The sequence below is a fragment of the Trichosurus vulpecula genome, chromosome 1 (assembly GCF_011100635.1).
Source record: "Trichosurus vulpecula isolate mTriVul1 chromosome 1, mTriVul1.pri, whole genome shotgun sequence".
NCBI classification, from domain to species: Eukaryota; Metazoa; Chordata; class Mammalia; order Diprotodontia; family Phalangeridae; genus Trichosurus; species Trichosurus vulpecula.
Window position 1 is genome coordinate 444861864 of NC_050573.1, and position 12126 is coordinate 444873989.

General features: G+C 36.4%; 1 protein-coding gene across 2 annotated transcripts in view; it reads right to left on the reverse strand.

The window, feature by feature from the left end:
- Nucleotides 1–389: 389 nt before the first annotated feature.
- The window catches only part of FCHO2 (FCH and mu domain containing endocytic adaptor 2), a 138077-nt gene continuing 126340 nt past the window's right edge, over nt 390–12126 (reverse strand). For both annotated transcript variants that reach the window (XM_036764115.1, XM_036764106.1), the window contains 7 exons: nt 11421–11532; nt 10314–10469; nt 9711–9843; nt 8649–8848; nt 7153–7217; nt 3174–3338; nt 390–2802 (listed from right to left, as the gene is read on the reverse strand). In XM_036764115.1, coding sequence (XP_036620010.1) covers nt 2780–2802; nt 3174–3338; nt 7153–7217; nt 8649–8848; nt 9711–9843; nt 10314–10469; nt 11421–11532 — 854 coding nt within the window. In that variant the 3' untranslated portion in view covers nt 390–2779. The remainder of the gene's footprint in view (nt 2803–3173; nt 3339–7152; nt 7218–8648; nt 8849–9710; nt 9844–10313; nt 10470–11420; nt 11533–12126) is intronic.

Consider the following 12126-nt stretch of genomic DNA (forward strand, 5'->3'; position numbering starts at 1 on the left):
TGAATTTTTTCTTTTTCTTTTATGAGGTGTTTACAGTGCCTTATTGTAAAATTTTGGCTAAGTATTTGGTCATAGGCTCTGTGTCACCTGTTGGCCTTCATGGGTCATCTGCAGCTTCCACAAAACTCCTCCAAAATTCTCATTTAATTTCTTATGCCAACCCATAATATATTGAAACCACAATGGGGAAAGTCACGATGTGGAAGGGATAACTGTAGTTTTTTTTTTAAAACCTAAATATATCTTAATTTCTTTGACTTATGAAATGACTATATAAATCACAAGTAATGATTCATCCTTTTGACATATCTTTGGATATGTAGTATAACTGTTGCAATTGCTTAAGAGTTTTTTTTAAATGAAAGTACAAACAATAATACACCAGCTGATAAATTATATATTACACGTTTATTAAGGGTGCAACTTTTATGTAAAATTTACATTATATGAAAAAAAAATCAAAAATATTTACAAATTTTTGTAAGATAGATTTGCATTGTTCTAATTACAACCAAAAGTAGTAACAATCCATAAAAACTAAGATTCATTAAGAGTTCCGTGTTTACAAATTCTTGGTTAAGATGCAGCTACAAAGTATAGCACTGTATGTAAGAGCAAGGACCAGCTTGCTAAATACATTTCTCAATGGATATCTACTGGCATTGACACCATTAATGGGCTTTTAATAGTGAAAAATCCATATAAACTTGTATGGCTTCAAAATTGTAACCTGCACCCAATACAAATTCGTGTATCAACACATGGGACGAAGACTCTAGTAGTTTAAATGTAATGAAACTTAACCATTCCACTAATTTAGAACTTTGAAGCAATACTTGATTTAAAACAAACATGGCAGGTAAAATAATGTCTGGATTCCAATAATAAAATGTTAACTGCCCAAGTAAGCAGTCTGACAGCAAGGCAGATTCCAGTAAGAGACCATAATTGGCATTTAAAGTAGCACAAGAGGAGTTAGGAAGTCTATATTATTTATGCTCACCACTTAGCAAAGAGTAACATTTTAGCAGATGATGGATGTATATTGCTTCAGTCAAATCTATTTAAAATTGTTCTAATAATAAATGCACAGAAAAAAGCACATATTATTTAACAGTGAGGTGTTTCATTTCTGCTGTATTTAGTGTGTAACAAGAATTCACATAAATGTCTGATAATATGGGTCTTAATTTCTGTAAAGCATAACTGACCAGTTAGTGGTTTTATAAAAACTGCACACAACACAATATATTATTGCTTCCACTATGTAAATGAAGGACACTGGTTTTCAGTATTATACATAATTTCATGTACATTTACATCTGATCAGTCATTGTTTGTAAATCTGCTAGGTGTTGTGCTATAAAGTTAGTAGCTTACTTTAAGAAATGTTAAGCAAATGCATCACTCCAAATCCTATTTTTACTGTGTGGCAATTAACAATATACTAATTGAGCAATTTTTTCCACCTGCTTAAAATGAACACAAATGGCAGTACTTTTCCATCTGATGCCAGAGATAAGCCTTTCTAAAATGCTATTCCTCATATGTAGTACATTTATGCTCACAACACACAGCCAATGAAGACTTAAGTCTTGAATAATGAACAAAAAGTAAAGGGAAATGCTAAATTTACAATTTAAAAATCAGTTACTTGGTTATCATTTTATTTTTTCCAGAATGTTTTGAAATTCACACATCTTTGGTGAGGTTACAATTAAATAATTGAAGGTATTTTTTTTTCTGTGAGCGTATTAAAAATTCTGCATCAGGTATTTCCCTTTACAGTAGCTACATTTATTGCAATTACGCCACAAAGAAGTAATCCAGTATTTTAAAATGCAACTAAAGAGCATCCTCCAGTTATCCTAATTTCCCTTCTGTATCCCAAAGGGACTATAAACTGCATGTATTTTACATGAAAAACTTTAACCATCCTAAGTTTCTGAATGGAAGATCCAGACTTTGAGAAAGGAAGTGAGGCACATTAATAAACACAAAGTGGACAGGCACAGTTCTGTTGTTTTTTTAAAAGGCACACATTATGCAATTCATATAAAAATAAATTAAATCTACAGCATTAATTCATCAAAACAATCACAACTTCCATAAAGTTAACTAACTGCAGAAGTAAGTCTCTCTGCTGTCCTTTGCAAGCTTATTTTTTAAACACATTGCACTTGAGGATTTTTTTTAAAAAATCTTATATAAAACACCATTTACACTTTATTAATATATGTTCTATGGGAATCAAATTATCGTTTTAGCACGCTCTAACTCTGAGCCTATACTTCGATGGCACACAGTAGACACAATGTGACTGAGTGGGTTAAGCTGACCGTATCCCAAACTTTGCTTGCATCCAACATCAAACAGATGAACCTGCAAAACTACCTTGGAATTTAAAATTCATGGAAAGCTAAAAACATTTTGTGCTCGCTCTCCTTCAGTTTTTAAGTTTGATGTTTACGCCGTAACATATTTTCTTCTAATACACAACTGGTTATTTTGACTTTCAGCCTATATAAATTTCATTTCACTAAGTATCTGAATAAATGTATTTCCTGAATATTGATCATTTACAGTGTTGAGGATCACTTCAGTGCTATTCCTTTCAAACGACTTACTTTAAAAGTGCATTTTTAGGTTTTGTAGTCAGCTCCAAAGTAGGTCAAAGATAAAAATACATCGAATATATGTTAAGATAGTGTTTGGAAGGTACAGTTAATGCAGAAGAGCAGGTTTATACTCCCTTGATCCAACAATTTTCACAGGGGCGTCAGCAATCTGCCAGGTATCGTCCTGAAAATACAAACAACTCTTCGCAATTATGATTCCCACAGCAGTGTAGCGTTAAAACCCAAATAAGGAAATTTCTGTGTTATTAAGATACAGAATTCAAGTTCACGTCTGTTTAAAATACAGACACCAGAAGAAGGTTTAGCCTAAAATGAATACAATTTACTGAGCGTGAATAATTATTCACACGTGCTTCTGTTTGGCACCTCAGGAACATTGTAATCTTATACCAATGGTGATCTGACACATAAAAAATTTTTTAAAAACTTTCTTTGCCTTCTGATTTCAATTTGTATGAAGGGTGTTTAGAAATAGCTAGAAAACATGCAAATATTTACTCAGTGAATTAAAAGGATCAAAATCTCCCAACTTACCAGTAGCAAATCGTTTCTTCATTAAGGACAGCCTATAGCCAGTGCCTACAAGCTCAATGTCAGCACCCGATAAGGTGCTTCCCTCACTAATGAACTGTACTGCAAGTGTTGTAGGTTTACTGGGTCCTTCTGAAAGATCAAACTTTGCTCTGAGAGATCCAGAACCTGTAACGAAACACAGGACATGAACAATAAACAACTGGCTGTGCCATTTCCAAAGCATAGTCTGTTGAGCCAAGCTGCACCCAACTTAACTTTCATAAAATAACCAAGTAGTACTCTTGTAAGTTCTAAGGAGAGTTCTAGGTGAGTCTCGCCTGGACAGGACTCCCAGACAATAGCCTGCCTGCCTGACTTTTGGTGAGTGTTGAAGGAGGCGCACAGGAGTGAGCTAGCCAGGTAAAGACTGTCGGAGAAGGCAACTAAAGGAAGAACAAACAAGGAGTAACAGGAGAAGTCAAAAGGGAGTAATGACTGTTGTTAGTGAGTTATTAATTGGGGTGGTTAGTAATAAGTCTTCACTAGGAATTTGGAAGTATTGTGTCAACACTAATCTTTCATTAACTTCTTTCTAATAAAGGCTTCAATTATTAAAGTAAAAGCTGTTCTAATGTTATATTAACCAGAAATCTCTCACAGGGACTCTAGTGCAATTACATATAACTGAGATTCATAATGTTAATTCTGGGGCACTACAGGATCCTGAAGCGTCTTCAGAACTAAAGATTACATTCTATTCTATAGAGAAGTGGGCATGACATTGTGGCCAAAGAGCCCAAAAAGACAGGGTCAGGTCCCACATCTGACACATATCAACTTTATGATAGTGGGGCAAGAAATTTAACTTGTTAGTGCAACTTTATAAAACCATAAATTGCAGAGCTGATCTGTACTGGTTGAGTATATTTCCTAAATGGGAGTTCCCTACACCTACAAATTTTAAATCCAGAGCCCCTCCCTGTAGAATTACACAAACTGATGCACACTGAACTAAGGCAGAGCCAGAAAACAACATACTTAATGACCACAACAACATAAGTGGAAGGAACAATAAAATGAATCGGAGTGTCATGTTATTATCATAACCAAGCTTGGCTCCACTGAAGAGTTAAGAAAATGTACCTCCCTTCATTGCAGAAGGGGCAGTTTAGAGGCATGAAATAGTGCAGTGGATATGTTGGTTAGCTTTTCTGAACTGCTTTTTCCCCCTTCTAATCTTTATTACAGAGGATAACTCACTGGATAGCTGAAAAGGGAAGGGATATTTTTCAGAAATGAATGTGATATAGAAACAAACTATATTCATAAAAATGGGATGAAATTTTAAAAATAGCAAATTATAAGAAGTATAACAATTTAGTGCTGATGGAGAAGTCAAGGAAAAAACATTGTGATTTAGGGGGCAGCTAGGTGGTGCAGTGAGTAGAGCACCAGCCCTAGAGTCAGGAGGACCTGAGTTCAAATCCGGCCTCAGACACTTGACACACTGTGTGACCTTGGACAAGTCACTTAACCCCAATTGCCCTGCCTTCCCCCCGCCAAAAAAAAAAATTGTGATTTTGATGAATGCTGAGATGGAGGTAGATTTTTCACTATTCATTTCCTTTAAAACCCTCCACAATCTCAGTCCTATCTGCTTCCTTCACACAAGCTACATTCCACCCAATCTGGCCTATGCCAGTCTGCCTGGGACACACTTGCTCTGCCCCCTTGGCCCCAGGTTTCCTTCAAGGTTCAGCTCAGGCACCACTTCTGATGGAAGCCCTTCAGACCCACCAGTTCTCAGTGCTCCCTCTCTTCAGACATTACTTTGTCTATACTTTTCTGTGAGCATACTGCATCGCTTCCTCATCTCCCCCAGAACATGGACTCCGTGAGGATAAGAACTTTCTTTTTTGTTTGTTTTTGTATCCCCAAAACCTAGTAGAATGTCTTGTATATAATCAATGCTTAATAAAGTTCACACAAGTCTGGTCCCAGAGGATACCAATCTTTGATAGAGAATATTAGAACAGGTCCAAAAAGCTGGAAACCTCAACCTCTCCCTTACTGGCCCAGTCTAACTATCCCATCCCTCTACAGATTAGCAGAGCATATCAGCAAGTGGAAAGGAAGACCTAATGGCAATTTCATTTATACTTGTCTTTTCAATCAATACCCAGGGCTCCTTAAAAATTTTAAACACTATTCTTGAAACACAGTTATGTACAAGTTCAAAATATCTAATCCTAACTAGTATTCATCCTTTTATAAGCTCCCCTAAATGTAATAGTACATTCTAGGCTTCTGGTGAACAGTTCTGTTTGACTGCAATTTGGAATGAGTTACTTTAAAAACTTAACTAAAGCTACTAGAGAATCTTAACTAGACTATTTTTCAATACCTGGCATATATACTCTGATATTTAACAAAAGGAAATTCTGAAGGTTTCTAGATGAAAGAAAATTCACAAGCACAAATTTTGTTTCTTTTGTAATAACTAAGAGCATATAATAGCGTATTTTAGTTATATAGGAAAATATTTCCCTCCTACTTGACTGTGAGCAATTGGAGGAGGGGAGGAAGGGATGCCAAGACAGATCGGGGTGCTTTTCACCCAGAAAGCAGCTAATATTTGTTTAACAGAATTTGCTGGATTAAACTGGTTCCTTCCAGCTCTAAATAAATCTACGATTTTGTCATCACGTACCACATACTGGCTCCTCAGCGCTCCAAACAACTCTTTGAGACAGAGAATTGTGACTCTTAGCACCTGTGTACATGAGGTATACTTCCCACAAAAATGTAAGGAAATAAGGAAACTCTAGTTCTAGATTGTTAAACATTATATTAAAAAATTTTTTAACTATAAAAGGCTACAGCAATTAGCGAAACTGCTGAACCAATTTAACAGGCTTACTTTAGCAGAGAAATAAGGCAAGTGTGCATGTTAATTTCACATTCATTAGAAATTCAATTCAATAATAAGTATTTGTCTAACCGAATTAGAAAAGGTTATAAACTCCCCCGGGTTCATGTGGTTCTCCCAAGTTATACGCTAAATTATCTCAATACGCAACTACATCCTGCACGGAAAGTTAAAGACAATGGGGGAGGCTGTGGGGGAGAGGCTGACACCCAGTGGTACATTCTCCCTTTCTCTTTTGGATCCAAAAAGAAGAAGTGAGGGCTGTGACACCCAGCTGCAGTAAAATAAAGTGGCCCCTCAATAAAGGGACTTGCCCAGGAATTTGTAGAGGTTTGTTTAGGCCAATATTGCTTATTATTAACACTGGGAAAATTCAACGTGAATTCTCATTAGTTTTGAGATGACAAAAGTGAGTGGAGTTAAGAAATGACTAAAACCAGTTTAATTTAGGCAAAGGGAGAGAACTGTACCCAGCAGTTCTACTTTTTTAACTTTGTGACAAATAACATTTTCTCCTAATATTACACAGGTAATCGGTATTTTAAAAGAATAATAATACTGATTAAAGGCTTAGACAAAAACCACCTTCAAAAGCAGAATTATAGTGGGGAAAAGCGTGGAGTAGTGGAAAGAAAGCTGGCCTGGAAATCAGAAGACCTGGGTTTAAGTCCTGGCTTTGCTACTGATTAGCTCCGTGGGCCTTCTGCATTTCATAGCCAATGAGTGAGTGAGTCCTCACCTCTCTGAAAGCCTGCCACCCATCGTCAGGGGTAGGGAACCTGCAGCCTCAAGCCACACGTAGCCCTCTAGGTCCTCAAGTGCAGCCCTCTGATTAAATCCAAACTTCACAGAACAAATCCCCTAAATAAAAGGATTTGTTCAGTAAAACTTGGACTCAGTCAAAAGGATACACCCAAGGACTCAGAAGGCCCCACCCTTGCATCGGAAGCCAACTGAACTGGCGGCACAAAGATTCAGGAAGAGACCATCAGCCTTGAGGGGCCCTTACAAATCCAACCTATTCCAATGACTTCACACTGTAATAAAAAATACAACCATACGCTTACTTACCTCCATTTTCTGATTTTTCTGAAATGCCCGACAACTTCCAATAAGCTTTCATTTGTTCCGCATTCCTGTAGTAAGAATACAACAAGACTATTTTAAAAAATACTGTAAGCTAAGTAATTACAATGACAACCAAGTTTACTATTATAGAGTGGAAATGTCTATCAACTAGTACAAACTGATAATATATTGTTATTCCAAGGCTAGAAAAGTACATACAAGCTATTTAATTTATCCTGAGCTGATACTGGTTACAAAGAGAAAGAAGTTCAGAAAGTAACACAAATCTATCATCAATTTGAGGCAGTATGGCATGATGAACGTGAAGTCAGAAGACTTGGACTCTCAGCTCTGTCATTTATTACCTGTGTGACCCTGGGCACACTTAACCTCACTTAACCACTCTGGGCTTCAGTTACTCATCTGTAAAGTGAAGGGGCTGGAATAGATGGCCTCTGAGGTCGCTTTCAGCTCTAAATCTACGATCCTATGATCAGTACTGAAAAAATAACTTAAAAGTTATATTTTTCTGGTCAGTAGCATCATTTGGCTTATAAGACAACATATTATTATTACATGCTCATAATAATTAATTCTTTTTACAAATTCGTTTAACAAGTATGGGGAATCCCCTACTTAAACAATTCAACTTCCACCTTCCACCTTCACCACTTTCACTAGCTGGAATCACAGTCCTTTGGTGACTGCTGCTTCTGGCAAGAATGCCCTACCCTCTCCATGGCCCCTTTCACTTCTGGGCCCTAATTTGACCCTTTTGAAGCCTCAGTGAATAGAGTAGTTATGGGGGTTCCTCCATCTCCTATCTGTACTCATCCCTTGAAAACCACCAGTGTCAATAAAGCCATTCCTTCTTTCTATAGTAAGTAGGAGCTCAACCAGAATGGGAATACCTATGAAAGAAAAGAAGTGAATGGAACTGAACAGCAATGAGGGAAAATATGTATCTAGTATCCCCAGATGGGTCTCAAACACCTGGGTAAAACCCAAGGAGGCAACCTACATTTTCAGTCACCTCTAATTGTCAGAAAGTCTCACATGGTCTCCCTATGATTTTCACTAAATAGAAGAGATCTAGTCAAAGAAGCTTTTGTGTGATAATTTAGGAACCTAAGCAGCCTTTATGCTTACCCCAGAACAAGCATTTAATGCAGGCCTGCACAACCTGTGGCTTGAGGGCCACTTAGACCTTTGAGCCACTTGCTACATACCAGAGGATTTCAGGCAGCCTATGAAAAATGTAGAGGAAAACATCCTTTGTATGTACAGGAAATCCTTTGGTGGATCCAAAGTGGCCTGTGGGGCACAGGTTGTGCAGGCCTGATTTAATGGATGTCTGCAGAAGCTGCTATGAAAACAAGGGTCAGGTTCCAGATAGCTTGCTTGTAAATGAATTTTTGGAACTTAAGTCCTTTGTAATTTGGGTAATGCCAGTAGTACAAGAGAAATTTGGCACAAAGTCAATAGTGCATTTAATTTACCATACTGCAGGGGGAAGTGACTGCATGTTTGTGACACCTCCATCCACTGGTACTACCACCTGTATGTTGGAAAGCACACTTGGTGCAATCATAGCCTCTGGGTTGTACTTATAATCCACTCTAACATCTGTAGTGCTGGCATTACATTTCCAGTAAGTTGCAAGGTTCAAAGGAGTTGACTGGATACCATTTGATGATACCTTTTAAAGAGAAGTAAGTTATAAAAATCAGTAATTCATTACCATAATTAACCAGTAATACCAATATAAATCAGTAAAGTAATTCATTAGAAAAGTAAAGTGAAGCAGATTCATTTTTAGGGAGAACATCATTTTTAAGGCTCCTTCTAATTCTAGGAGTCTTCTCTTTCTGAACTCAAAAGGCACATAAAGAAGAAAAAACCCAATCCAGCCTCAGATACTTAACATACTTACTAGCTGTGTGACCTTGGGCAAGTCACTTAACCCCAATTACCCTGCCTTCCCCCCCTCCCAAAAAAAAACAAAAACAAGAAGAAAAAACCCAGGTCGTGGCAGAGTAAGCCAGGGACACAGCAAAACTCAACGTTTTGATTCTTATTTCCTATTCTCAACCTTTCACTGTACTAATGTATAGCAACAGAATAAATATTGACTCGACAGTTATCATATTAGAATGTGTTGCCATTGTGGCCAATGTTAAAATTACTCAATATCAAAGTTAACTGAATTTGATGGCTTGATAAAAGGCATTTTGATAATCCTGGAGCCATTTTTCCCTAGCGAGGACTTACAGAAAATATCTTTTAATAAAGCAACAACGTGTACAAGTAAACACAATCCCAGATGGGCTGCAAGACAGCCAAAAGAATGTGCTGAAACGTATACAGGTGAAAGGAGAAGACATGATACACCAATATTTATCATAACATTTTATTCTGCTAGCTAATTTAGTAATGCAGATGCAAAATTTTCTTGATTGTCTTTATGACTTAAAATTTTTTATCAAAATACTTCAGTCAGTTTAACATGGGTGCAAAATTCTTTAAATTGTTCTGTAAAATAGAAAAGGAAATACAATTACCTGATATTTTAACACATCCACATTATAATAGGAAGCAGATGGATTTTGCTCAGCTAGCTTTTTGAGGTAGACAGTGACAGCTTGCATGTTCATCCAAAAATCTTTTGCACTGGAATCACACTGTGATGGATCACTATATGCAAGCATTAAGATATGAAGAAAAGAAAGAGTTTCGTTTGAAGAGAAATTTATTTATCATTTGTATTTTAAACAGTAATTACATGATTAATCTGTAAGTAAAAGGAAAGCCCACTGGAAAAGGAACCATAGGGTAAGACTGAAAAGTAGCATGGAAGGAGGGAGCTTGTCATAACAGTGAAAACAGGTTCAAAAAAGGGTGGGGTGGGGGGAGTTGCACAAAAAGGATGATTTTTAAGGGTGTGGGGGGAAGCCTGTGGTGTCTGTAAAGAGTGTCACAGAGAAGAGGTATTCACAAACCAGAATAAAGGCTAATGAAGTACAATTGTGGACTTTGATTCCTACTTAAATATTATAAGACATTTCACATCTAAGCCAACTATTTCAAAGCCTAAAAGAGTTTACTTGAAAAAATAAGGAAATCACATTTTAAATCTTTTTTTTGATAAGTAAAGTATACAAAACCTGAATATGAGCTGTGCATTTGGAAGAATCTGCTCGAGTTTGCTTGTATTTTTAACTCTGAAGCAGAGTACAGCTGGAGAGGGATTGCTAGTAAACACTTTAATAATTCCACTTGGAAATGACACTGTCATCTCACCAGTAATCTTTACAATACACCTGAAAAACAATGTAAAAGAGAATTTCTTTAAATGGCAGTTCTTTCTAAAGTTATCTAAAGCAAACTTGGGTAAATACTCGTATATAAAAAATATTTTCTTGATATTTGTAGTTGAAAGTCTTGTCAATTTGTATCATAAAAGTAATTCCAATTGAGAGTTTTACAGTGTGGGGGAAATGACCTTGTTTGTTCATCTGTCATTTCTTGAGATATAACTGCAAGCATAAATGCAAGTAACAATAAAACTGGAAATAATACTAATAAGAACCACCTCCACAAAACATGGGACCATACTCCCAAGGAAGATATAACTCCTTAAAGAAAGAAGACAAAGCTTCCATGGTAAGAGTCTTTACATAAAGCAAGTACATCACACATCTACTGGGAAGTTTACAGTTTTACCAGCAATAGATCAAAACTTACATTCCCATGCAGTAAGCCAGCCACACTGATTCTCCTCCAGAGCTATACTGTATGCACAACCCTGGCTGGCCTACAAATATGTGATGTTAGGCAAAGGGAGGACTGGTCAAGAGTATGGATAATTTAAGGAAAATCCACGACTGATTTCATTGGCAATTCTGAACATGAAATGGTTTATTATAATTAAAATGATAAAATGAGAGGCAATGGGATATAGTGGCCTTAGAGATAGGACACCTGGGGTCCAAAACCTGTCTCTAACCCATGCTGACTATGGGACCCTAGGCAAGTCATTGAATAACCTTTTAGTGCCCCTGGCTAGTCTCCAAGACGACATCAGTTACAAAACATGTGAAGATCGGTGTTGGTAGAGGGAATTCCTCACAGGGGAAGTTTCTAATACCAATGAAATCACTAGAAAATCTAGTTTAAAAATCTAATTTACAAAAAGTTAAACAACAACAAAAATACAAATAATCAAACTATATTCAAAATACAATTTCCAAAGTAAAAAAGAATTGACTAACTTGCTGGGATCTGCTCCTTTAAAGTAGGCATTGACAGATTCTGTTAGGGCTACTGCAACAGGTAAGGTGTCCTGATTTCCAAGGCTGACAGGGCTGGGACCACGTGAAACACCTAAAATAAACATAAATCATATGTTTAATTCATCTTAGTAAGTTGCCACAAATGATCTTTATCGTTAAGCTTTAGTGAACTCCAAAGCATTAATGTGGATTATAAAAAATACTCATTGACAAAAATATAAATCAGAAAAGACGAAACCAAGCAATCTGACACAGTGATTTTTCTTTTTAATGTGAAAGACTATAAAGACACAAAGGGGAAAAATAATAAATCACAGTTAAAAAGAGTATTTTTAAAAAGATGAAATGTTATAAAACCAACACAGTTAAAGAAAACAGAAATTAAATCTCTCTAAATACCAGTAGGCAGAAACTGAACAAGTTAAATTTTCATATTTCAAGGTCTCTCTAAGTGGAGAACGATGATTTGGATGATAAATACATCCAGCTTAAGAAACTAGTTAATTATAAAAGGGTAAAAATATAACCTGATGGTCCTAATTTATCCCTGTCCTATTGGTATCACATTTTTCTTTAGCAAAAAATAACTTCATTTTATCACATGATACTTAGTGATAACACAAAGACCATAAGCACAACAGAGAGAAGACTTAACAGAATCTGTTACTGCTAGGCTACCACTATA